The 25,394-nt window shown below is 42.6% G+C and overlaps 2 protein-coding genes, 2 long non-coding RNA genes and 1 other non-coding gene across 10 annotated transcripts; 3 read left to right on the top strand and 2 right to left on the bottom strand.

Annotated features, from left to right (window-relative positions):
- Nucleotides 1–2,180: 2,180 nt before the first annotated feature.
- LOC115672585 (bZIP transcription factor 46-like) lies at nucleotides 2,181–6,200 on the top strand. 4 transcript variants are annotated; one of them, XM_030594415.2, is made up of 5 exons: nucleotides 2,181–2,340; nucleotides 3,209–4,290; nucleotides 4,997–5,068; nucleotides 5,162–5,191; nucleotides 5,928–6,200. In XM_030594415.2, exons 1-5 carry the CDS (start codon nucleotides 2,262–2,264, stop codon nucleotides 6,006–6,008), a joined length of 1,344 nt encoding a protein of 447 aa, XP_030450275.1. In that variant the 5' UTR covers nucleotides 2,181–2,261; the 3' UTR covers nucleotides 6,009–6,200. The 4 variants fall into 4 exon arrangements, with proteins under 4 accessions (XP_030450275.1, XP_056160816.1, XP_056160815.1 ...); XM_056304841.1 differs by having other exon boundaries at nucleotides 2,194–2,340; nucleotides 3,216–4,290; XM_056304840.1 differs by lacking the exon at nucleotides 2,181–2,340 and adding an exon at nucleotides 2,366–2,579 and having other exon boundaries at nucleotides 3,216–4,290.
- A 1,303-nt stretch (nucleotides 6,201–7,503) lies between these two features.
- TRNAR-UCU (transfer RNA arginine (anticodon UCU)) lies at nucleotides 7,504–7,576 on the top strand. Its single transcript has one exon. It is a non-coding gene; the product is annotated as a tRNA-Arg (tRNA).
- Nucleotides 7,577–8,844: 1,268 nt separating this feature from the next.
- On the bottom strand, nucleotides 8,845–13,338 carry LOC130135444 (uncharacterized). 2 transcript variants are annotated; one of them, XR_008814829.1, is made up of 3 exons: nucleotides 12,717–13,338; nucleotides 12,559–12,640; nucleotides 8,845–10,131 (listed from the first exon to the last, which is right to left on the bottom strand). It is a non-coding gene; the product is annotated as an uncharacterized LOC130135444 (long non-coding RNA). The 2 variants fall into 2 exon arrangements; XR_008814830.1 differs by having other exon boundaries at nucleotides 12,559–12,620; nucleotides 12,717–13,337.
- A 221-nt stretch (nucleotides 13,339–13,559) lies between these two features.
- LOC115672583 (ferric reduction oxidase 7, chloroplastic-like) lies at nucleotides 13,560–20,537 on the top strand. Of its 2 annotated transcripts, none has more exons than XM_056304871.1 (10): nucleotides 13,560–13,708; nucleotides 16,760–17,157; nucleotides 17,246–17,339; nucleotides 17,439–17,636; nucleotides 17,789–18,023; nucleotides 18,249–18,576; nucleotides 18,683–18,959; nucleotides 19,183–19,438; nucleotides 19,517–19,955; nucleotides 20,104–20,537. In XM_056304871.1, the coding sequence occupies exons 2-10, from the start codon at nucleotides 16,920–16,922 to the stop codon at nucleotides 20,271–20,273; spliced, it is 2,235 nt and encodes a 744-aa protein (XP_056160846.1). In that variant the 5' UTR covers nucleotides 13,560–13,708; nucleotides 16,760–16,919; the 3' UTR covers nucleotides 20,274–20,537. The 2 variants fall into 2 exon arrangements, with proteins under 2 accessions (XP_056160846.1, XP_056160845.1); XM_056304870.1 differs by having other exon boundaries at nucleotides 17,243–17,339.
- Nucleotides 14,517–16,121, bottom strand: LOC115665722 (uncharacterized). Its single transcript, XR_004003795.2, has 3 exons — nucleotides 15,902–16,121; nucleotides 15,200–15,277; nucleotides 14,517–15,117 (listed from the first exon to the last, which is right to left on the bottom strand). It is a non-coding gene; the product is annotated as an uncharacterized LOC115665722 (long non-coding RNA).
- Nucleotides 20,538–25,394: the final 4,857 nt, after the last annotated feature.

The following is a 25,394-nucleotide window of genomic DNA, read 5'->3' as shown; positions in this document are numbered from 1 at the left end:
ATTTGCCAAGAAAGTCATAAACTTATTGCACTTGTGTCAATTCAGTCATAAACCTTTTAATTTGGCCAATTTAATCCTAAAAATTTTAACAAATTGCTAGTGTAGTCTATTCACACGGCATGATCAACGCTGATGTAGAAATTTTTTGAAAATTTAAATTTTTTTAAAAAAAATTTCTGAATTTTTTCTATTTTTTTTCCTACTCTTTTCTTCTTCTTTCTTATAGTTAAGGGTTGGCCATCGACCAAGGCCCGGCGACCCCATCGGCCATTGGGTGAGGGCTTGCAAGCCCTCTTTGGTCATGGGCGAGGGTCGCGAAGCCCTCGTCGGCAGCTAGTAAGGGTCATGGCCCTCGCTCAAAACTCGGCAAGGGCTCATGGCCTTGGCTCCCAACTGGGCGAGGGTCACGGCCCTCGTCGGGCCTCGTTCGGTGGCCAGTGGCACCATATCGACCCTTAACAATAAAAAAAGAAGAAAAGAAAAGAAATCAGAAAAATTCGAAAAGAGAATAAAAATTTTCAAAAAAAATTCACGTCAACGTCGACCTTACTAAGTAGGGTGGCCGGTTCCACGTCATCAATTTCCGGCCAAAATTACCTTGATGGATTATATTTGCAAATTGTTAAATGGTTTAGAACTAAATTAGTCAAATTGAAATGTTTAAGGCTAAATTGGCACAAATGTAATACGTTTAGGACTTTTTTTGGGTAATTTTTCCATTTTCAGAATAATGAGTTGAACTCTGTTACAAAACCATTGACATTTTTTCTATCATTCAAAGTAGATAATTATTTGGTGAGATATTTTGAAACATCCCACCTATATATGTATGTATATATATATTGATATACACACATCATACATAGCTTAAGAATTTCTGATTCTAGAGCAAGCACCCATCAACACATGGTGCAAGGAGGAGATGCCACGCCCACCATGATATGATAGAAAAAGTTACCATGATTGGTTCTATTCATATCTAATACTAGATGAATACACCTAAACACATAAAATAATCAAGATATTTCCACACTAAAGTATGATACTGACATGGACCTGAGCATGTTTGTGAAGCTGGGGCCATCGTATATCAGCACTGCACATGTATGGGGCTCACGGTGTCACGCCAAAGTCCCAGGTCGCTTTAATCAGATCGGGACATGTTCATCAACAATGACCACCCTTGCTTCTTTGCCTTTCATCTATATAGAGAACATTCTCAGTCTTTTGTCGCATCAATGAGATTAAACCCACTTACAGCCTGTCGCGTCATCGGGACGAAGAAGCATTTAACTTCTGAAGCATCGACTCCGCATATGTTCCTGTTACTTTGAAAAATTCCCGACATTCTTTGATTGGATTTGTGTATCCGATATCAAAGCATACCCTTTTGTAGGTCTCGGCGATTTATTTCGATGGAGACACCATGTGACTTAATCATCGTTATATCGGATGGCCAAGATCATCCAAGTCGACACTATTTCTCTTCACATCACTCAGTACCTAAATTGAGGCGGCAATATTTTTTGCTTAGTCAGCGAGCCGCGTCGGCAAAAGCACGTTATGTGGCAATTCATTCAACGAAGGTCTCGCATTAACCCACGTTTAAAAGTCGATTTGAGGCAAAAGCCACCGACACAATCGAAGTTCCGGCAAACCTTATCTCAACTTTGTCTATAGAGGTTGTCAACATAGCACACTGAATGTTATCCGATAGAGTTGTGGAAAGAGCATTAAGGTCTCAATAGCCCACCCCGTTCCAAGAATCTCCAACTTCACCATTTCTCCATTTCTCTCCAAAGGACCACAAACACCTCGACTTGCCCGTCCCCGGGGTGCTCTTTGGCGTGTAACTCCCCCCCATATCGGCTTTGGCCCGTTCATAATTTTACTTTCGAAGTTCTCTCAAACCTACCTCACCGGCCCATGCTTTTGTCGAGTGTCATAAGTTAAACATTAAACCTTCATCTGCAGTAGATCTTTTTTTCCATTGCTGGAAATCTTTTTCAGATCCATCATGCTGCCCGATAAAGATTTCCGTATTCGAACGGTGAGGCTTGGAGCCACGCTTCTCAACCCAATTGGTCCGAAGTCACATCAGCAAGTTTCAACGCTCCATTACCATTGGGCCACGTTACGAATCATCTGTGGCTCTCCAACTTTAAAAAAATCCAATCTTTCCAGCCTCGAAAAGCTCGACCATCTACCCCTTTAAATGCGACTCGTGTCGACCGAGCCACGGAACACAGTCGACACTTGTCATGTCCCAACACATTTCTCAGATTCGATACGATCTCGAAGGAAACCAACTTACCCAAAATAGCAGTCGCGGCCTCGCAGGTAAAAACCGTCACTCTCCCCTTCGCTCTTGTTTTGATTCTATATTTGGCAATATGCATTTTCTTGTTCTTGGCTGGCGAGCTCGAGTGCATGTTAGTTGCTGTCTGGTCTGATGCGATCCGGTCGGAAAACGATTTACTGAAGTGGGAAGTTCTTAGATTCGTGTTCTTTCATGAACCCACCTCCTGTTTAATTGTATCTGTGACAAAGCTTGCAGATTTTCAAGTGATGAATTCGAGGTGTGAAGTTTAGCGGAGGTTTATGGTTCGGCTATTTTGCAGATTTCCAACCCCCCCCCCCCCCCCCCCCTTTTTTTTTATGGCATGATTCTGTTTTTTTTGCCAATATCAAGTTGATCTTGTCTTGTCTAGTTTAGCTCGCGTTGATGAGCTTCGGGTTATAGAAAGTGGTCGACGTCTTTGCAATGAAGTTGAGGGAGACATCTTGTGGGTCTGGCAATTCATGCCCTGTACTGCTTCAGAGTCTCGTTGATTTGAAATTATCTGAAATTTCTGTCCTCTATGTGGCGTACTTTGGACTTGAATTGATTCTTTTCTTTTATGCTCACAAGCTTCTTGATGATGTGTCCGTTTTCAAGTTTAGATTGTTTTGTCGGATGGAAACGAACAGAGGTGTTTCCTGCCGGTTAACAAGCACTTGCTCCCCCAGTTATCACTTTTTTTTATGATTTGATAAGCATCTCTTTCCTAGAACTGAACCTTAAAGTGCATGAATAGTCACACTGCCTCGGTCTGTCTAGCTTCTATTGTTCGTCGCTGATTCGTGATCTCAACATGAGAATGGAAGAAAACGAATTAAGTATTAAGAACTGATCCAGTTCACTTGGATGGGCATGTAAAAATTCTAGCTTGCAGAATGGGGCCTCAAACGAACTTTGGAAACTTTGCCGATGTGCCAGCAGCCGAAAGAAGCACTGAAAGGCAACCAGGAATTCCGCCATTATCTCGACAACCCTCGGTATATGCCTTGACTTTCAATGAGTTTCAGAGCACATGGGGTGGACTTACTAAGGATTTTGGATCAATCAACATGGATGAGCTCCTGAAGAACATATGGACAGCTGAGGATAGCCAACTACAACTACAAGCCACGGCGCCTTCTATCATTGGAGGGGAAGGAGGTGGTCAAGTGGGGAATTTGCTGAGAAAGGGGTCATTGACTCTGTCGCGGACTCTTAGTCAAAAAACAGTTGATGAAGTGTGGAGAGATTTGTTCAAAGAGACGGAGGATGTGAAAGAAGGGAGCGGAGGACGAGGTGACATAAATTTGCCACAGAGGCAACGGACTTTGGGAGAGATGACATTAGAGGAGTTCCTAGTGAGAGCCGGCATTGTGAGGGAGGGCACACAAATGATGGCAAGGCCCAGTGACAATGGATTTCATGGGGAAATATCACGATTTACTAGTAATGGTCTCACCAGTAGTGTGGCTGCTGGAAACAATGACATATTCTTTAGTAAACCTGCTGGTTCGCCGTTGGATTTTATTGGTACTAGACCTTCTCAGCTACAGCAACAACCACAGCCACAGCCACTTGAACCACCGGCTTCGCTTTTTCCTAAGCCGGAAAATGTGCCATTTGCATCCTCTGTGCATCTAGCAAATACGGCTCATATAGCAAGTCCAGGGTCAAGGGATACGATTGGAATCGCACACTCGTCGTTAAACAAAACGTTTGTTCACAGTGATGCTATCCAGGCTGGAGGACATTTGGGCCAGACAGGTTTTGCTGTTGGATCTCCGGCAAATCTGGTATCGCCGGATGCAATTTCCAACAATAGTGCAGATGTATCCTCGTTGTCACCAGTTCCTTATGCTTTTGGCCGTGGAAGAAAATCCAAAGATGTATTGGAGAAAGCAGTTGAGAGAAGGCACAAAAGAATGATAAAAAATAGGGAGTCTGCTGCCAGGTCAAGGGCTCGCAAGCAGGTGAGGATTCTAGAAACATGCTTTTCTTTGATTATGCTCTTCATTAGACTAGGAAAAGTTCACCGGCTAGGTCTTGCTAGCCCATTGTGTTTTAAACCAATCAGCAAAATATGATGTTTTTAGCTATCAAGAAGTCCAAGGAAACATTATGAGATGAAAGCCGATGAAAGAGTTCAGATCCTGCTGTGGTGATTTGCTTGGGTATCTCGTGTGTGTAGCCTGGAACCTGCATATGCTGTCATCCTATTTTTCAGCTAACGTGGTTTGCACCTCTGCTGAGGAGTTGGTGAAACTATCATTCATAATCATTGAGAGCGCAGCTAAAGAATAACTCTTTTGAAAGTTTATTTGAGAAGAACGACTATTGTTCTTTTGTTTCTGACCGTTGAACTCCTTAAAACATAAGCTGTTTTCCTAGATGCTATTTAGATAAATATATGCATATTTCGTACAGCATCATGGTTTAAATGTGTCTTCTGCTTGAATAGGAGTATAATTTCTATGGACTAAGATTGGGGAAAGCATTGAAAAGCTAAACTAGGAGTTGATCTTAAACTATGGGTAGGTTTTAGGCCTTTTGCTGAACCCAGTCATCCCCAATAAAGGTTTATAAATAGATATGTTCCAGACTAGGCTTTTTTTTCAGGTGATTTTACTAAGAAATGGATCGGTAGTTCATCTCCTTAGTCTCTTCAATTTCTGGCAGGCCTATAATTTGGAACTGGAAGCAGAAATTGCAAGACTGAAAAAAATAAATCAGGAACTACTTAGAAAACAGGTAATTCACCCAACCTGAGATGCTGTTGCAGGCAAACTGCAGTTCACTATTTTCTTTTCTCCCCTTGATGACAAATATTTTCTATTCTTACAGGCTGAAGTCAAGGAAATGCAGAAGGATCAGGTATGTCTAGCTTCCGCTTATACTCCTCATCTGAACCTATTGCTTCTATCATGACCAAGCAAATAAGCAAATAAGACATTTGAAATCGTGTTCAAGCAAGATGCACAAATATTTCTCTTCTTTTCGTGAGCATCAAATCTCTTATTCATGCAAGTTAGTAATTGCTTGAATCCTTGAGATATTGTTAAACCTGGTAGGTTTGAAGCGGCAACTCGGCCGATCAGGACCTGCACATATATAGTATCTTTCTACTTCATAAATGGGTGTTGTCGTCTGATAATTTGTTGCATGGCTCCATACTCTGTTTATGCCTGCCGATCGTTAAACTATCTGGATCATCTTCACGCAACAGAAACTGAGAAACTCTACATGTGCAAGACAACGCAACCTAACTTACTGAATTGTTTGGTTCCAGAGGACTTGCCAGGAGCGCAAGTGCCATGGGTCCTGGGTGTATCCCTCGATAATTAATTAATAAATGATGAGTGTATCATTCGTCATAAAGATTATGTGGTGAATCCGCCATACACTTAGATTCGGGGCCAAAAATTTGGTGTACCAGAGTCCTCAAGAAAATTCAGTTCAACAATCTGCATTGATGAACTTATCCCCATGGCATATCTTTTGTGGTAATAGAACTTCAGTGAAGCATTCATAATCCATAAACTTGAGGCTACTAGTCCGCTTGCTTTGCGGTGGAGAGCCTGATGATCACCTTCTGATATGTTGTGAACAGATCTCACAGAAGGCGAATGGACTGTACTGGGAAAATAAGAGGCAGTGCTGCTTGAGGAGGACGCTGACAGGTCCATGGTAGATTTGATGGATCGGACAGCGTATGTTTGCTTTGAACCGATTGCCGGAGTGTGGCATTGCATCTTTACTGTGTATCATTGCCGTAGTTGGCAGTCTTATTCCAATCTTGTGTCACAAAGGATGCGTATTACTTGTAATAAGATCAAAGCCACTTGATTTGTTTTGAGTAATTAGCGAATTTTTTCTTTGGTAATATGAGCTGTAGTAAGGTTTTAGCCTTTTCGATGGAGGCGAGATTATCCACGAGAAGAGAATGATTCCGGGAATAATTACGCTTACAGTTGATCATTGCTCCTTTCACCATGTTTTGTTTTGAATGTGAAAATGAACATTGATCAAGGAGATTGGCAGTGAACCAGAACAATCTCTGTCCAAATTGATCCTTCCCGGAGGAAAGATGCAAAGGGAAAATCGCCGTCACGAGCTTTGGGAATGTACTTGTTTCCATGTGCATGGGCCGTCAAACGCGCCTAGTGAAATTCACACTATTTGCGGAGAAAGAGTATACTCGCTGGTCGCTGCAATGGTCTCTCGTTGTAAAGTATCATTTCATAAGAGGAAAACAGTGTCAAAAAAGTTATAAACTTTTTGTATTTGTGTCGATTGAGTCATAAATTTTTGTTTTTGTGTCAATTGAGTCCAAAAATTTTTGTTTATGTGTCAATTCAGTTCTTCCAGCTAATTTTAACCGAATTTTGCTGACGTAGATGCCGGTTGGCCAACGACCGACCCTCGGTGCTGACATGTACAACTTTTAATAATATTTTAATATTTTTTTGAATTTTTACTTATTCTTTTTTTTTCTATTTTTTCCCCCTCCCCTCCCTCTTCCTCCACTGGCGACCGGCCACTGGCGAGGCTCGCCCTCACCGTCGTTGGCGAGGGCGAGCCTCGACCTTGCCCAGCTGCCGGTGAGACACGACCTCACCGGATCTAGTGAGGCTCGCCCGGCCCTTGTCGAATTCGGCAAGGGTGAGCCTCGATAGTGGCTGGCGAGGTCGACCTCGCTGGCCTTTGGCCAGTCGCCAGTTTGCAACCGGCTGGAGGAAGAGAGAGGGGAGGGAAAAAAAAAAGAAAAAGAAAAAATAAGTAAAAATTTAAAAAAATATTAAAATATTATTAAAAGTTGTACACGTCAGCTTCGGCGTTCACGTCAGCAAAATCCGGCCAAAATTAGTCGGAAGGACTAAATTGGCACAATGACAAAAGGTTTATGACTCAATTGGTACAAATATAAAAGATTTATGACTTTTCATAAGGTGTTTAAGACAAAGTCATGGAGGAGTCTAGCCGAGTTTTGGCCCTAGGCATCTATAATCATATTTTTCGAAATTATGGACCACGTTAAATTAACTAGCGCTGATTCATAAAACTTTTGTATGCCGTGCAGCTTGAGTTTGTTTGCACGAGACATCTTAACTACAATTTATTTCGATAATCTAATGGGATGTCGAATTAATTTAAATAATATATGAATGGAATGCCAGGATCGTGAAGCGCCCGTGGCCTAATGGATAAGGCGTCTGACTTCTAATCAGACGATTGTGGGTTCGAGTCCCACCGGGCGTGTGTGACCTTCGGACCTACTTCATTCTTTTTCCCTTTTTGGATATTCTTCTTCTTCTTGTTTGTTTTTCATTTCACTAACAAGAATCAGCAATAGGAACAAGCAGCGGGTTCGGTAAACAAAGACGATGTCGGGAGTGTGCAGTGCACAGGTGAAGCTGTTTTTTCGGTCAATAGCTTGGGATGAAGATGATGAAGAGCTGATGTGGGGAGGACTCTTTTGTGACGATGCACTCCATGACCATTAGTAGCGATAGAACGAATCCCAGTTCGGACGATGTTGGCACTGTGCAGTGCATAGGTTTCAGTAGGAGTAGCAGAGAGTGATCGGTCCGGTCTGTCTCTCAGCTCGGGATGAAGATGATGAAGAGCTGATGTGGGGAGGACTATTTTGTGACGATGCACGATGCACTGCATGACCATTAGTAGTGATAGAATGAATCCCGGTTCGGACGATGTCGGCACTGTGCAGTGCATAGGTTTCAGTAGCAGTAGCAGAGAGTGATCGGTCCGGTCTGTCTCTCAGCTCGGGAAGAAGATGATGAAGAGCTGATGTGGGGGAGGACTCTTTTGTGACGATGCACTCCATGACCATTAGTAGCGATAGAATGAATCCCAGTTCGGACGATGTCAGTACTGTGCAGTGCATAGGTTTTAGTAGGAGTAGCTGAGAACGATTGGTCCGGTCTGTCTCTCAGCTCGGGATGAAGATGATGAAGAGCTGACGTGGGGGAGGACTCTTTTGTGACGATGCACTCCATGACCATTAGTAGCGATAGAACGAATCTCGATTTGGACGATGTCGGCACTGTGCAGTGCATAAGTTTCGGTAGGAGTAGCTAAGAACGATCGGTCCGGTCTGTCTCTCAGCTCGGGATGAAGATGATGAAGAGTTGAATGTGGGGAGGACTCATTGGTGACAGTTTCGACTATCAAAGCAGTGAGTACACAAAACGCGAGGAGGAGAGCAATGGGAAACTCTTGTTTTTGTACAAGCTTATGGGGAGAACAAGATTACAGGGACAGCTCCTCGTGCACTGTAGGTGATACATGGCGGTCCGGTCGTTGATCAGTTATCGCGGACAGACATGAGCGTAAATGCTTGCGACCATGAATTGACTCAGTGAAGACGACGATCATGAACAATGACAACAATAATTCTCGCGTCCACGCATAAAAAAAGGGACCGCCTCAACTTCACTGTTAGGGGGGGCAAATTTGGGCAATGGTTGAGAGCTGAAGTAGGAAAACCCTGCCCATTTTGGAAGATCTTCTATGGAAAAGACATACTTACCCATGAGGAAGTGGAGATAATCCCAGAGACGCGTACGGAAATCATCCCAAGGGAGTTAGAATTACGCTACTCCAAGGGATATGCTGCTGTAGGAATGATCGAGGATAAATGCCAAGAGGAGAGGCCTAGTAAGAGGAACTCTCTAGCAGAGAATTCAAGGAAAAATCAGTTTACCTTTGAGGAGCTCATCTCCCAAGTCATCCCTTCTGAGACGGCAACAAAGAAAGGGCAGGCAAAGAAGCCTAGAAAGGATAAGATAGGACCGAAACCTTTCAAGAAAGTAGCAACAGCTAGAAAACAGAAAAAGATCAACCCCATTGGTCTAATGGAGATTCTCAGCCCCTCCATCAACGAGGCGGCTCTCCTAGATGCTCCGATCCATTTGGCAGAAGAAAGGAACGAATGGGCTTTGGTGGCTAGCCCTAATAAGCCACCAGGGATTATATAAAACTTTTGAGCTGGAATTGTCAAGGGTTGGGCAATCCCCTGACAGTCCAGCACCTCAGAGCCTTAGTGGCTCAAGAAAGGTCTGACTTAATCTTTTTTATGGAAACAAAGAACAAGAGTGAATTAGTCGACAGAGTGAGGAGGCGGATACAATTCCAAAACATGGAGATTTACGATCCTACAGGTACCGCAGGGGGGCTGGCCATATTGTGGAATGAAGGGGTGTCAGTTGCAGTGGAAGATAAATCCAGAGAGTTTTTTGATATAGTGTGTAGGGAACAAGATAACGGCAACCCTATGTGAATAACCTTCCTGTATGCCCCTACAAACTTCTAGGAAAGACTTCGACTGTGGCATCATTTACAGGTGATAAACGCAGCTAATCATCTTCCTTGGATATGCGCTGGAGATTTTAATGAAATACTGTACCACTGGGAAAAGAAGGGTGGGTGTTGGCGGAGCACTACAGGCTTGTTGCCTTCCAAGAATGTCTTAACAAATGCTCACTAATGGACATTGAAAGCAAGGGCTGCGCCTTCACATGGGCCAAGAACAGGGAAGGCACAGCTTTAGTGCGTAAGAGGCTAGATAGAGTCCTGTGCAACATTAATTGGAGAGTTCGTTACCCAAACGCGGAAGCCTACGCCTTACCTGCAATAGGCTCCGACCATAGTCCAATCCTCTTATCCCTCCACCCATAGTGGGCTATAAGGAAAAAGGAATTCAAGTTCGAGGCCTTTTGGCTTGCTGATACCGAATGTGAGAAGCTGGTAAAGGAAACTTGGTGCGACCCTGAGGAAGATCCAGCAACCTTCGCCTGCAAACTGGAAAAAACCACCAAAGCTTTGACCTCGTGGAGCAAACAGAAATTCTCTAATGCCTACAACCAGATCGAGGTATTAAAAAGAAGATTAACAACTCTCACAAACTCAACAGTTAGTGATAGCAGCAAACGAGAAATGTAGCAAATCAAAATGCAAATTCAAAACTTGTGGAAGTAGGAAGAGCTGTATTGGGGGATGAGATCGCGGATCAATTGGATCAAAGGCGAAGACAAAAACACCAAATACTTCCATGCTACAACGGTACAACGAAGACAAAGGAACAAAATAGCAATGTTAAAAATAGATGATACTTGGTGTCAAGACCCCACTGTACTGAAACAACACATCGCCAGCTTCTATGATTCTTTGTACGAATCCGTGGGAATTAGGAATTTCAGCCCAACACTAGAACAATGCACTTTTCAAGTTCCAGAGCGTATGAACGAGACGTTAATGGCCCCAGTGTCCATAGATGAGGTGAAGAAGGCGACTTTCCAGCAAGGAGCTACAAAGGCCCCTGGTCCTGTCGGGATGAATGGCCAGTTTTATCAGCATCACTGGGAGGTGTTACAACACGACCTACACCGGTTAGTCAATTCCTTCTTCCGTTCAGGCAATCTTGACCCAGAACTCAACAAAACACACATAGTGCTCATCCCCAAAGTGTCTAACCCAGAATGCATCACACAATTCAGACCCATAAGCCTATGCAACTTCAGCTACAAAATCATCTCAAAGGTGATGGCGAACCGCCTCAAGCCCTGGCTCCCAAGTCTTATAGCGAAAGAACAGAGTGCATTTGTCAGCGGTAGGCTCATCCAAGATAATATAATTATAGTCCAGGAAATTCTACATCAAATGTGAATTGGGGTAAGAAAACAAAAATTCCAGGCCATCTTAAAGCTGGACATGCAAAAGGCATACGACAGAGTGGAGTGGGACTTCCTTTGCGCAACCATGTTGAAAATGGGGTTTTGTGAGGAATGGGTGACTTTGGTGAAACAATGCATCTCAACTGCAACATTTAGCGTCAAGGTAAATGGGGAGCCATTACAGTATTTCCAGCCAACAAGGGGTATTAGACAAGGAGACCCGCTATCTACTTACTTATTCATAATCATGGCCAACGTGCTATCTTCCCTGCTATCCAAGGCAGTGGAGGACGGGTCTCTAAGGGGCATCAAACTGAACAGGAGCTGTCCTACCTTGTCACACTTACTATTCGCTGACGATGCTATATTCTTCCTAGAAGGGACTACTGGTGAGTGTTAGAACCTAGCAAATATCTTAAACCAATATTGTTGTGCATCGGGTCAAGCTATCAACCTGAACAAATCAGGTCTATTCTGTTATGCGGGCAGCCCTCAAAGCCTTAAAAACAATCTTGCGGCCAAGCTAAGAGTACCAATTATGGAGAAAACAGGGAAATACCTTGGCATTCCTTCCGATTGGGGACACACAAAAAAGCAGATGTTCGCGTGGATACTGGTCAGGGTAAACATGAAGTTGGAGGGTTGGAAGGAAAAGTTGCTATCAAAAGCGGGTAAAGAGATCTTAATCAAAACGATGGTACAAGCAATCCCACAATATGCTATGTCTATTTTCAAAATCTCTATTTCCGTTTGTAAAGCTATAGAGCAGAAAATTGCATCATTCTTGTGGAAACAAAACTCATCCAAATCTGGTATACACTGGAAGAAGTGGGATACTCTCAAAGAAAGGAAAATAGATGGTGGTTTGGGCTTCAAGGACCTAGTTACCTTCAACAAAGCCATGCTTGGCAAGCAAGCTTGGAGACTTGCTCAAGAACCAACCGCACTATGGAGCCAATTACTAAAAGGTATCTACTTCCCTAACGGATGTTTATGGAAAGCAAAAAAGGGGTCCCGACCGTCGTGGGGAATGGCAAGAGCTTGTTAATGGGTAGGGATACATTAAGCCCCGAGGTAAAATGGGTGGTGGGGAATGGCGAGAGCATCCACATCAGAGAGGATAAGTGGCTGAATCAGAACCTTATAGGAGGTCCAGCAAATCGAGAAGACCCTCAAACAGTAGCAACATTAATCGATCAAAGGACACGAACTTGGGATGTAAACTAGCTGCGAACGCTGTTCCAGGAAGATGCTGTAAATGAAATTCTTGCCACACGTACCCTACCAAATCCAGAACGTGACAAGCAAATTTGGAATGGCAGTTTATCAGGGGAATACACGGTCAGGCTAGGTTACTCAAGTCTTCGTGCATCCCATACTAAGCAACAAACAGAACAAGCCTCAACATCGTTTCAGCAGCCCCGCTCTCTATGGTCCAAGATATGGAAAATTCAAACCGAACCAAAAATCCGCTTCTTCCTGTGGGGTGTGTGCCGAAATGCCCTACCCACTTCAGAGAATTTATACAAAAGAAAGGCAATTACTGACTCGCTTTGCCCAATCTGCCGGCAAATTCTAGAGTCCGTGGAGCACATCTTCTTAATCTGCGACTGGACAAAGCATATCTGGACTGATCAAAGAGTACAGATTGATGTTTCACCAACAAACATAACAAGAATGGACAAATGGTTAGATGAAGCATTCACCGGCGGCAATCCGACCCACCGAGCTATGATCGCAGGAATTTTATGGCAGATTTGGAAAGCCAGAAACACCCATGTGTTCTAAAGAATCAACCCCAAACCGGGAGCAATTGTCAACGAAGCCATCAATATGAGCAGACTCTACCTCACGTAGAACTCTCCCGATCGCAATATCTGGTCGGAGAAGCTTTCGACAGAACATTGGACTCAACCAGAAACAGGGCATTGGAAATTCAACGTGGATGGCTCGTGGATTGAAGGCGGAACAGAGGGATCGGTGGGCGGCGTATGTAGAGATTATAGGGGTTTGATAATTACTGGGTTTGCAAAAGGGGTTGCTGCTTGTTCTCCTCTGGAAGTCGAAGGCTTAGCGGTGAGGGAAGCTATACGCTGTCTGCGTGAAGAGACAGAGAAGGAAAGAAGTCCAACTTTGAAAGTGACTATCATGACAGACAACATGGCTTCTGTTAGATACACAGAGCATCCGTCCCTCAGCCCATGGGCTTTGAGAAAACTTTTTGAGGAATGCAACCTTCTTTTGTCTCATTCGCAAGGTATTTCTCTGGCACACTGTCCACGAGATACAAATCTAGTCGCAGATTGGATTGCTAAGACCCATCGCAAAGGGTTACTCCCCTTTAACTGGCTGTACAAACCCCCCAACCCCTTTGGGCTTTAATCTGTAATGACGTTAGTCATGATCATTCCTGTAATCCATCTTTGAATGAATGAAATGGTATTTGCATTTGACCCAAAAAAAAAAAAACTGCACTGTCAGGGGACTCTTCTGCCTGGACAACCAGAAATTGAATACAGATCGGATCCAATTTTTATGTGGACTTGATTTTTAGTGTTTGATCGGACACAAAAAAGAGGCAAAGATAATGATTTTTATCTCCCCGCCACTGGCAAAAGCAAACAGTAGACTCTTTATCTATCAAGAGTCCTATCTGTGTATTGTCAACATCTCCTGTGCGGGGGCGGAGGGGCTCAAAGTAGGGGTGTTAATGGGTCGGTTCGGGTCGGGTTTCTATGATACCCGACCCGACCCAAATCACAAGGGGCGCATGCTCTCTCTGACCTGGCCCGACCCAAAACGCATAGAACCCAAAGCGAAAATCCGGGTAGGGTCGGGCCGGGTTTTGGGGTTTTTTTTTTTTTTTTTTCATGTATAAACGTATAAACCAGTACAAAGTGGGTGTGAACCCCGAATAGCCATAGTAAAAATTGCAAGCTGCTTATAATCTTTGTCAAGTTGGCTATATAAGGTAAAAATTGATCCTGTTATCCAAGAAGTGGTTTACAATTGCGCCTGTCAACGTGTCACAAACAAAGACCTAAGACCAAAAGCTACAGAACTGATACTATGGTTGTATCGGTCGGTCGGCAAATTCCTTTGCACAGCTTGGGGTCCTTCTGATTTGCACTAATGAAGACTTCGGATGCTCGCTGCTTTGACTCCCATTGAGATTCTCTTAATGCATCCTTAGGGGCTTCCTACTTTCACCAAGAAAAAAAGGAAATCTGGTGGAGTCGAGAAAGTTTATTCAAAGCCAAAGAAATTTGTTAAAGCAAATTTTACCAAGAAATTACTAGAAATTCTCACTTAGCCTTAACCTAATTCTCCAATATTCCTCCTCAAGGACTATAATAGCAACAGGATGTTGTAAAAAGTATCATCTCAGAATCTAATTGCACACAATCTTTTCTCGAGATCATTTACAATATCCCACTGTAAGTTGCATTTATGATACAGGACTTCACAATATTGCCTCTGATATCAAACCATAGAGATTTTCCCTCTTGAATTCAAAAAATCCCTACCTCTTAGAGAGGAGAATGACTGAAAGATAATTGGTGCAGTTGCTTAGTCAGCCATGCTCCAGTGTATAAAAGACTTGATGCATCAGTGAACCAAGATTAAGATTCAAACTGACGGACCATAATCAACACAAGGCGCATAATGCAAATAATCGCAGCCACACTGTGGAGCAGCAAAGAAAAATATAAAGCTATGTTGCACTCCAAACAACATTTCAGCAAAAAAAGAATGACCACAGCAGACCCATAATACTCCTTCACCACATATTAAACTTTACTGATGATTGCTAAAATTTTGCAAAAAAATGAGAGATTGCAAGCCGATCATTTCACATTGTGCAAAATTCATGTGTATGTAATTGCTAAAGATGTCTTGAACCTACTGTGAAGCCAGATTTCCTTCAGATAAAGCCAGTTGTGTCTTCAGGGAATCTACTGACTTGAGAAGTGCTTCAATTTCATAATTTTTTGCCGTAAGGGCTTTGGCCATACTTGACTCTACTCTTATGGCTTCATTCTTAGCTGCAGATAAATCTTGCTGGAGCTGCTTTATGTGAGCCTCATATGATTTACTGAGCTCTCTCTGTTAGTTAAGTTTCCACGTTAGTTGCTCAACATCATTGCAACCTAAAGGAAGAATTGCTCCATAGCAACTTAAAGTTTACCTCCGAAGTAAGAAGTTCCTCGAGCTGTTGGTTTTCCGATTTGTATTCCTGAAGACGGGATTGAAGTCCAGTACAAACCTGAACAATTGAGTAAGCATCGTCAAGTTACAACTTGGGTACCATCTCAGTAATTTTATTGTGGAATAAATCCTTCTAAAGTAGTCTTGACTGAAAAGATGGCTTGTGTATTAAGTAGCTACTTGGGGACCATCTCGTTTTTATTGTTCAATAAATCCATCTGAACGGTCTTGGAACCGAAAAGTATAATCAGGAAGGAGGGTATGGTACGTGGAAGTGCAAAAATCTTGATCACAAGTGACCAAGTCCGCTGTACTTGACCCAAGTTAAATGACACACCATCAGTTGCTAGCAAAGCAAAAAGGCACCACCAGATTGATTTCTCAATTTCATGGTTACTTCTCAAGATTCAATTCAACCCAACAGAAATATACCCAAATTTCACACCCTCCTATTCATCATACGACGTATGATCACAGATTGGAAAGACGAAAAGCTACTTCCGACATCATAAACACAATCCAGCACGAGATTGGAACAGAAAGAACCAAGAAGAACATGGAAGAATTGAACCAAGAAAGACAAAAGGCTACTCAGAATTTCACCAGATTGAAACAGAACACCGAGCAAAGACCAAAACGAGACTGGCGAAAGCGACAAGCAAAGACAGGCAGCCTGCTCTACCTCGCACCAAGGCTCAACAGCTCGAAGATCTTAACACAGGCACAGAAGCTCCTTTCTCTACAGCTAGGAAGCCGTCTAAAGATCTCAAAGAGGCATTCATCCGGGAGTTCCTCGATTGAAGATAGATCTTCCCCCTCATACTCGTTAGAGCTGACGGCATATGGACCACATGCGCTGCGCTTCGCAAGGGGTGAGCGGAAGCTTGAAGACAAAAGAGACGAAGGAGTTGATATCTAGGGTTTTTTTAAGTCCCGGGCCGGCTGTAAAAAAAGCCCGACCTGGACCGGCTCGGCCCGAAAATGAATAATATATGAAATTTAGGGCTCTTACCCAATCCAAAGGAGGCCCGCCCCGAAAAGCCCTAAATTTCCGGGCTAGGCCGGGTCAGGCCGGTCCGGTATGGGTCGGGTCGGGTTTTATTGACACCCCTAGCTCAAAGTTTGCGTTTGGTCGACCGGATAAAAGTCAGGATAGGATATATTTTATCATATCTTGTGTTTGATGGTGGTCCAGGATAGGATAAGGTCGGATATAGACCGGATATAGCCCGGATAAAAAAATCCGGGGGGGTGGGATAGATCCGGATAGGATTTCTAATGCCTATTTTTTCAGAAACCCTACGCTCCACTCGCCGTCATCTTCATCCCCACACCTTGTGTGCTTTCATCAAAAAATTTCTCGGCTTTTTTTCCTTCACTGACTCCTCTGTACCCGTGAATAGCAAAAAAAAAAAAAATTACCATATCCGACTTTAAATCCGTAGTCCACCAAACAGTGGATAGGATAGGATAAGAAATCCTGGACAGGATATGAAGAAATATCAGGATTTCTTATCCTATCCTATCCAGTCAGCCAAAGGAAATACTAAGATTGTCACGTGAGTGACTTGGATTCTACAAGTCCTCATAACTGATATATGCAATGCAAGGCCAAATTCCTTGATGTTGTACAGTTCCTGATAATCTGGATGCGTCCTCAGAATTCGCTGTGAATACCCTCCATCGCCACATCACTTTCCATGGCCGATAACCACTCTGCTGATGAGCCCCTGCTGCTGAACCTTACCGATGCCGAGAATGAGAATCCGCCTCGTTCCACCTTTGCCACTGCGCTTGTCAAATGGGTTCTCGGCGTCGCCATGTGGCTCGTCCTCGGTTTATGGGTCGCGGTTTTTTTTATGTTCCCCTCGGATGCCTGGACTGAGCTCGTGGAGAGTTGGACCAGCGTGACCAGCGGAAGCATATATGGCATTACAGGTTCGGTTTTTTTTTTGTCTCTCCTCGATCCTGAACTGGGCCTACTGGCAATGATCGTCATCTTATTACTGCTTGAACCACCCAGCAGGGAGCATATTCTTGCTGTGTAGCGGTCCGATTCTCGTCATCGTGTTTCTTGCCATAGCAAGTCTTATGGTTGATGGGAAGAAAGCGCTCCAATTGTATGTTGAACCTCCAGTCGTTGTCCCTTTTTTGTCTCTGCCTTTTTTCACTGAACAAATTTACTTCCTCATACACTGCCATTGAACACGAGATCTCAGGAAGACGAGTAGCAAATACCCAAGGATTCGATTGCGGACATTTCCCATCCTGGTTGATGGACCATTTGGAGTAGTCTCAGCAGCTGAGTTTATTGGGATTTGCCTCTTTGTAGCGTTCGCTATCTGGGCTTTATATGCTTATACCATGCAGAATCTCAACGTGTTGTTGGAGCCCTCGTTATCTTCGGAAGCGAAATGGTATTCCTTGTTCTAGCTTAAATTCATAGTCACCCTTTTACGCCAGCCTATCATTTGAAATTATGTGTCAAAAATCTCAAGTTTGCGGCATGCGTCTTCTCGATTCTTAGTAAACAAGGCCGTTCCACTGGGTAATTCATTGTTCTTTGCAGGATTTTGATGCTTACGGTTATCGGAATTCGCTTTGCTTGGATCGGGATGTTCTGCTTGGCGTTTCTCTTCCTCCCAATTTCTAGGGGATCTGTTCTTCTTAGTATCATAGATATCCCCTTTGAGCAAGCAACCCGGTATCATGTCTGGCTAGGACATCTCACAATGCCCTTCTTCACTCTCCATGGGCTATGCTTCGTAATTGCATGGGCGCTGGAAGGTCAACTGCTAGATGAAGTGAGCCCCATCGATTTGCTTTTGCTTAAATGGTTATCTTTTCCTCTCTCCAATTAGTCCTATCTTTGTCATTCTTTCCGTTTCCTGTTTAAGGAGCTGAGCATCATAAGTGCTAGTCATGATCGGTGTCCATGGTAACTTCCTATTAGAAATTTCTATAATCAGACATAATTGGACTTGATTATGCTGAAGTTCTTAATCCTAGACTCAGAATGTCTTATTCAGATACTGGAGTGGACGGATGAAGGTATTGCCATTCTACCCGGGGTCATCAGCCTTTTGGCTGGTCTACTGATGTGGGTGACTGCGTTGCCTCCAGTGAGGAAGAAGAACTTCGAGTTATTCTTCTATACACACCAACTCTATGTTGTCTTCGTCATCTTTCTGGCTCTGCATGGCGGAGATTTTTACTTTAGTCTAGCTGCCGGAGGGATTTTCCTCTTCGTGATCGACCGGTTTCTCAGATTCTGCCAATCGCGAAGGACTGTGGATGTAATTTCCGCAACATGCCTCCCTGGCGGAAGTGTAGAATTGGTCTTCTCAAAGCCAGCAAGTACTAATAATTTCTCATTTTCTTCATCTGTGGATCGTTAATTAGTTGCTTGTACCCTCTTGCAGAATGTTCTACTATTTGAGTTGGTATTTTCTTGGTGATGCAGATCTGCGGTACACTGCCCTGAGTTTCATCTTCCTTCAGATTAGGGAATTGTCTTGCCTTCAATGGCATCCTTTCAGTGTTTCTTCTAGTCCTCTGGCTGGAAGGAAACGTATCTCTGTCCTCATAAAGGTCTCAGGGGAATGGACCTCGAACTTGAAGAGCAAGGTATTGCATATGTCCGGCACAGAAGGAGAAAACGGACTCCACAGTCAATCTCGTTCCAAAATTACAGCTTCTGTCGAAGGGCCTTACGGGCATGAAATCCCTTACCATCTGACGTATGTTTTATGATCTGCTGGTAAATCTTTCGTAATTAATGGCAAGAAAACAATAAGGCATGAAACCATCAGTGATGAGTAAAACTAGGCAAAGTTCGACCCTTCTCATTTGAAAGAACACATTCTGACCTCCATTAAAATATTAGTGCTTCTAGATTAGGAAGTATCTTAAGATTGTCCCCTCTTTTTAGCGGATTCATTCTTGAATTGTTTGCTCTGGTAGATATGAAAATCTCATTCTGGTAGCTGGAGGCAGTGGGATATCCCCCTTTTTGGCTGTCTTGAGTGACATACTCCATCTTACAAATCAAGGGAAACCATGCTTGCCAAAGAATGTCCTGGTGATTTGGACCATAAGAAAATCCAATGAGCTTCATCTGCTTTCCACTCTGGATACGGAGTCGACCTGTCCTAACTTTTCCGATAAGCTGGACCTCGAAGTTCGTGTCTACGTCACTAGGGAATCGGATCCTCCACTGGTAAATCTGACCTGTGCCTTTGACATACAATTTGCCTCAGATCCGTGAAATAATGAGCTAAGTGTGGTTATGTTGCAGGAAGAAGGTAACATTGATGAGGGCATTAGCACTTCCGTGTCTCCTCTATCCAGGGGAAGCGGCATGTCCGTTCTAGTTGGTACGGGAAACCGCGCGTGGTCCGGAGCTTATGCCATCTCATCCATTGTTGGATTTGTCGTATCGATGGCCCTGCTGGACATCTTCTACGTACACCCTTTTAATATACTCTCATGGTGGTACAAAGGCCTCTTGCTTGTAGGATGCATGATTGGCAGTGTAATTATATTTGGAGGCCCTGTCATCTATTCATGGCATCGCTGGGAAAAAAGAGCCATAGCTGCAGAGGAAGCCGAGGATGGCGAGAACGATGACAAGTCGCAGCAGAGTGCACATTCCAATACAATGCAGGACAACATAGTCCCAAAAGATCGCGCTTTGTCATGGACTACGCATTACGGCGCTAGACCAAACTTTCAAGGTACATTTTGCCGTTTCATTCGGGAGACGATATACTTGTTTTGGATGGAATGATCTCACTCTTGACGGTAATTAAAAGAACTCATTAGTAGTTAAAGAACTCGGCCCTCATTGATATCCTCATTGATCCCATTCCCATCTTTGCACAGAAATCTTCATGTCCGTGTCTGAGTGCTGGGGCAATGTCGATATTGGCGTGATCGTGTCCGGTCCTGCAACTCTTCAGTCGAGCGTTGCCAAGCAGTGCAGGTCACGGAACTTGAGGAGGCGAGCGCTTCACCCAGTCTTCCATTACAACAGCCACAGTTTCGATCTGTAGCTACCCTGTCAATGGCTGTTCAATCTCATCCGTGCCAAGCATGTGACTGATCCAATCCGCGAGCATCGATCAGCCTAGAGTACTCATGATATAGTATCCTAATCAACAATCATATAGGATTGGATTATCATTGTAATGGGACGCGACGCAGTATTACGATGCCTGGTTAGATGATTAGTGTACTCTGAATTTGTGAGACACCCAGGTGTATGCAAGTGGACATTGTTTCACTGATTCATATTAATGAACTGAATATTATTAGGATGGGTTGGGAACAAACTCAAATATATTTTTTTAACTAGTATCCACCATTTCAAAATTGGATAACTTTCTCCCTAAATTTCAAAAATGAAAATAACGTTTGGAAGAGCAATGTCCTGCACCTTGAGTCAATAAAAGGGCCCATTTGTTCTTAATCATATTTAGTGAAAAAGTTATCTATTGAGTTTTGGGTCAAAACTTAAAAGTACAAATTAAGTTTTCAGAGAATTATGGCAATATTGTATGCTAATCTACATATCGATATTTTCTTTGTGTTGAAAGGTTCGGGTATCTTAAATTAAAGTCGAATTGAATGAGTGGTAGATTTGAAATAACTAAAATGTAAATACAATAAAAATCAATTTTAGATTTTTCTGTTTTTGCAGAGTTCTATTGTCTAGTACCAAAAGTAAGGATTTTTTTTCTAGTATTGTTAAGATTCGATAATGTTGGTAAGCAGCAAAAACCTGTTGGTAAAAAATAAATACATGGCGACTTTTTCCCAAGCGATTTGTTAGTGTTTAGCAAAACTTTTATGTTTGCAACCGAGCAAATATTTACATAATTATTTGGAATTGACTAACTCTTATATAGAATTACCAATCTTTAGAGTGATTCACTAACTTTTGCCACGTTAATTTATTAACCAATTTTTTGTTACCAACTCTCATTTAAGATATATATCGATATATATTTAATTTATCAACTTTTCCGATTGAGTTACCGATATTTATTTATATTGACTAACAATCTTTAACATTTACCAATTCTCTTTAGAGATTATCAGCCTAAAATAGCAGTTTTTTAAATTTTCTCCCATTAAATATCATTTAATATTGGGTTATCAATCCTCATTTAAGTCACTTAACGATAATTATTTGATTTTTTTTAATTTGCCAACCTTGTTTTGTCGTTTACAAACTTTTATTTGCATTCTTCAACAACTTCTTAAATTGACCAACTTTTTACGGAAATTACCAATCTTAAGTTACCAACTAATTTTGGATTACCAACTTTCTTTTGATTTATCCACCAAATTTATATTTCTCTGACCCGTGTTCCAAAGATCAAAATAGCATCTTTTGCTGCTCACTGGGTCAATCAAATTCGTTTCTTTCTCGAGCCGTGAAGCCAAAGTTTGCATGCGTTTTCTTCAAGCGTTCGAAGAAACCGTACGGTTGAAGCTCATCATCATCGGGCTTCGAAGACTTACAGGTGGCGGGTGGGTCGTCCGTGTCCAGTTCTCCGTCGCTCGAGCGAGCTGGCACTTCAGTAAATGGAACCCACCCACATGGCTGCACATGCAACGACAGATGACATGACAACGCAAGTTCTTGGGTACGCAGATAATTGAGTGGACCTGATCGCATATCCGTAGCACGATTCTTCTGTGATGTGACAATTCACTGTTGAATGTTTGTTTGTAAAATAAATAAAATAATATTATTTTCTTTGCCTCACATAAAAAAGTTTTGAGAAAGTGGGTCACTTTATAATTGTGAATATCTTCTTGCTCCTTAGAGTGAAGATAATGGGGTGTGTGCTAGTCCACACAATACCCGCGTGCGGGTGCGCGAATAATTGCGCGATTTTGGCGCGATTATTAGGCTCACTTTGACATACAATTTGCCTCAGATCCCTGAAATAATGAGTTAAGTGTGATTATGCTGCAGGAAGAAGGTAACATTGATGAGGGCATTAGCACTTCCGTGTCTCCTCTATCCAGGGGAAGCGGCATGTCCGTTCTAGTTGGTACGGGAAACCGCGCGTGGTCCGGAGCTTACGCCATCTCATCCATTGTTGGATTTGCCGTATCGATGGCCCTGCTGGACATCTTCTACGTACACCCTTTTAATATACTCTCATGGTGGTACAAAGGCCTCTTGCTTGTAGGATGCATGATTGGCAGTGTAATTATATTTGGAGGCCCCGTCATCTATTCATGGCATCGCTGGGAAAAAAGAGCCGTAGCTGCAGAGGAAGCCGAGGATGGCGAGAACGATGACAAGTCACAGCAGAGTGCACATTCCAGTACAATGCAGGACAATGTGGTCCCAAAAGATCGCGCTTTGTCATGGACTACGCGTTACGGCGCTAGACCAAACTTTCAAGGTACATTTTGCCGTTTCATTCGGGAGACGATATACTTGTTTTGGATGGAATGATCTCACTCTTGGCAGTAATTAAAAGAACTCATTAGTAGTTAAAGAACTCGGCCCTCATTGATATCCTCATTGATCCCATTCCCATCTTTGCACAGAAATCTTCATGTCCGTGTCTGAGTGTTGGGGCAATGTCGATATTGGCGTGATCGTGTCCGGCCCTGCAACTCTTCAGTCGAGCGTTGCCAAGCAGTGCAGGTCACGGAACTTGAGGAGGCGAGCGCTTCACCCAGTCTTCCATTACAACAGCCACAGTTTCGATCTGTAGCTACCCTATCAATGACTGTTCAATCTCATCCGTGCCAAGCATGTGACTGATCCAATCCGCGAGCATCGATCAGCCTAGAGTACTCATGATGTAGTATCCTAATCAACAATCATATAGGATTGGAATATCTTTGTAATGGGACGCGACGCAGTATTACGATGTCTGGTTAGATGATTAGTGTACTCTGACTTTGTGAGACACCCAGGTGTATGCAAGTGGACATTGTTTCACCGATTCATATTAATGAACTGAATATTATTAGGATGGGTTGGGAACAAACTCAAATATATTTTTTTAACTAGTATCCACCATTTCAAAATTGGATAACTTTCTCCCTAAATTTCAAAAATGAAAATAACGTTTGGAAGAGCAATGTCCTGCACCTTGAGTCAATAAAAGGGCCCATTTGTTCTTAATCATATTTAGTGAAAAAGTTATCTATTGAGTTTTGGGTCAAAACTTAAAAGTACAAATTAGGTTTTCAGAGAATTATGGAAATATTGTATGCTAATCTACATATCGATATTTTCTTTGTGTTGAAAGGTTCGGGTATCTTAAATTAAAGTCTAATTGAATGAGTGGTAGATTTGAAATAACTAAAATGTAAATACAATAAAAATCAATTTTAGATTTTTCTGTTTTTGCAGAATTCTATTGTCTAGTACCAAAAGTAAGGATTTTTTTTTCTAGTATTGTTAAGATTCGATAATGTTGGTAAGCAGCAAAAACCTGTTGGTAAAAAATAAATACATGGCGACTTTTTCACAAGCGATTTGTTAGTGTTTAGCAAAACTTTTATGTTTGCAACTGAGCAAATATTTACATAATTATTTGGAATTGACTAACTCTTATATAGAATTACCAACCTTTAGAGTGATTCACTAACTTTTGCCACGTTAATTTATTAACCAATTTTTTGTTACCAACTCTCATTTAAGATATATATCGATATATATTTAATTTATCAACTTTTCCGATTGAGTTACCGATATTTATTTATATTGACTAACAATCTTTTACATTTACCAATTCTCTTTAGAGATTACCAACCTAAAATAGCAGCTTTTTAAATTTTCTCCCATTAAATATCATTTAATATTGGGTTATCAATCCTCATTTAAGTCACTTACCGATAATTATTTGATTTTTTTTAATTTGCCAACCTTGTTTTGTCGTTTACAAACTTTTATTTGCATTCTTCAACAACTTCTTAAATTGATCAACTTTTTACGGAAATTACCAATCTTAAGTTACCAACTAATTTTGGATTATCAACTTTCTTTTGATTTATTCACCAAATTTATTTTTCTCTGACCCGTGTTCCAAAGATCAAAACAGCATCTTTTGCTGCTCATTGGGTCAATCAAATTCGTTTCTTTCTCGAGCCGTGAAGCCAAAGATTGCATGCGTTTTCTTCAAGCGTTCGAAGAAACCGCACGGTTGAAGCTCATCATCATCGGGCTTCGAAGACTTACAGGTGGCGGGTGGGTCGTCCGTGTCCAGTTCTCCGTCGCTCGAGCGAGCTGGCACTTCAGTAAATGGAACCCACCCACATGGCTGCTCATGCAACGACGGATGACATGACAACGCAAGTTCTTGGGTACGCAGATAATTGAGTGGACCTGATCGCAAATCCGGAGGACGATTCTTCTGTGACGTGACAATCCACTGTTGAATGTTTGTTTGTAAAATAAATAAAATAATGCTCTTTTTTTTATCTCACATAGAAAAGTTTTGAGAAAGTGGGTCACTTTATAATTGTGAATATCTTCTTGCTCCTTAGAGTGAAGACAATGGGGTGTGTGCTAGTCCACACAATACCCGCGTGCGGGTGCGCGAATAATTGCGCGATTTTGGCGCGATTATTAGGCGCACTTTGACATACAATTTGCCTCAGATCCCTGAAATAATGAGCTAAGTGTGGTTATGCTGTAGGAAGAAGGTAACATTTATGAGGGCATTAGCACTTCCGTGTCTCCTCTATCCAGGGGAAGCGGCATGTCCGTTCTAGTTGGTACGGGAAACCGCGCATGGTCCGGAGCTTATGCCATCTCATCCATTGTTGGATTTGCCGTATCGATGGCCCTGCTGGACATCTTCTACGTACACCCTTTTAATATACTCTCATGGTGGTACAAAGGCCTCTTGCTTGTAGGATGCATGATTGGCAGTGTAATTATATTTGGAGGCCCCGTCATCTATTCATGGCATCGCTGGGAAAAAAGAGCCGTAGCTGCAGAGGAAGCCGAGGATGGCGAGAACGATAACAAGTCGCAGCAGAGTGCACATACCAGTACAATGCAGGACAACGTGGTCCCAAAAGATCGCGCTTTGTCATGGACTACGCGTTACGGCGCTAGACCAAACTTTCAAGGTACATTTTGCCGTTTCATTCGGGAGACGATATACTTGTTTTGTATGGAATGATCT

Source organism: Syzygium oleosum, unplaced genomic scaffold, assembly GCF_021117445.2.
Source record: "Syzygium oleosum isolate NSW1041296 unplaced genomic scaffold, Sole_v2.1 Sole_v2.33, whole genome shotgun sequence".
NCBI lineage: Eukaryota > Viridiplantae > Streptophyta > Magnoliopsida > Myrtales > Myrtaceae > Syzygium > Syzygium oleosum.
Note: the sequence above shows the minus strand (reverse complement) of the source record. Positions and strands in the feature narration are given on the sequence as shown.

What these genes read in the sequence shown, in the direction of transcription:
- LOC115672585 (XM_056304840.1), top strand. Translation starts at nt 2,431, where the DNA reads ATGTTAGTTGCTGTCTGGTCTGATGCGATCCGGTCGGAAAACGATTTA. An exon ending in GGTCAAGGGCTCGCAAGCAG is followed by an intron (nt 4,291 to 4,996) that starts GTGAGGATTCTA and finishes AATTTCTGGCAG; the next exon opens with GCCTATAATTTGGAACTGGA. An exon ending in AGGAAATGCAGAAGGATCAG is followed by an intron (nt 5,192 to 5,927) that starts GTATGTCTAGCT and finishes TGTTGTGAACAG; the next exon opens with ATCTCACAGAAGGCGAATGG.
- LOC115672583 (XM_056304870.1), top strand. Translation starts at nt 16,920, where the DNA reads ATGGCCGATAACCACTCTGCTGATGAGCCCCTGCTGCTGAACCTTACC. An exon ending in AAGCATATATGGCATTACAG is followed by an intron (nt 17,158 to 17,242) that starts GTTCGGTTTTTT and finishes TGAACCACCCAG; the next exon opens with CAGGGAGCATATTCTTGCTG. An exon ending in GGGAATCGGATCCTCCACTG is followed by an intron (nt 19,439 to 19,516) that starts GTAAATCTGACC and finishes GTTATGTTGCAG; the next exon opens with GAAGAAGGTAACATTGATGA.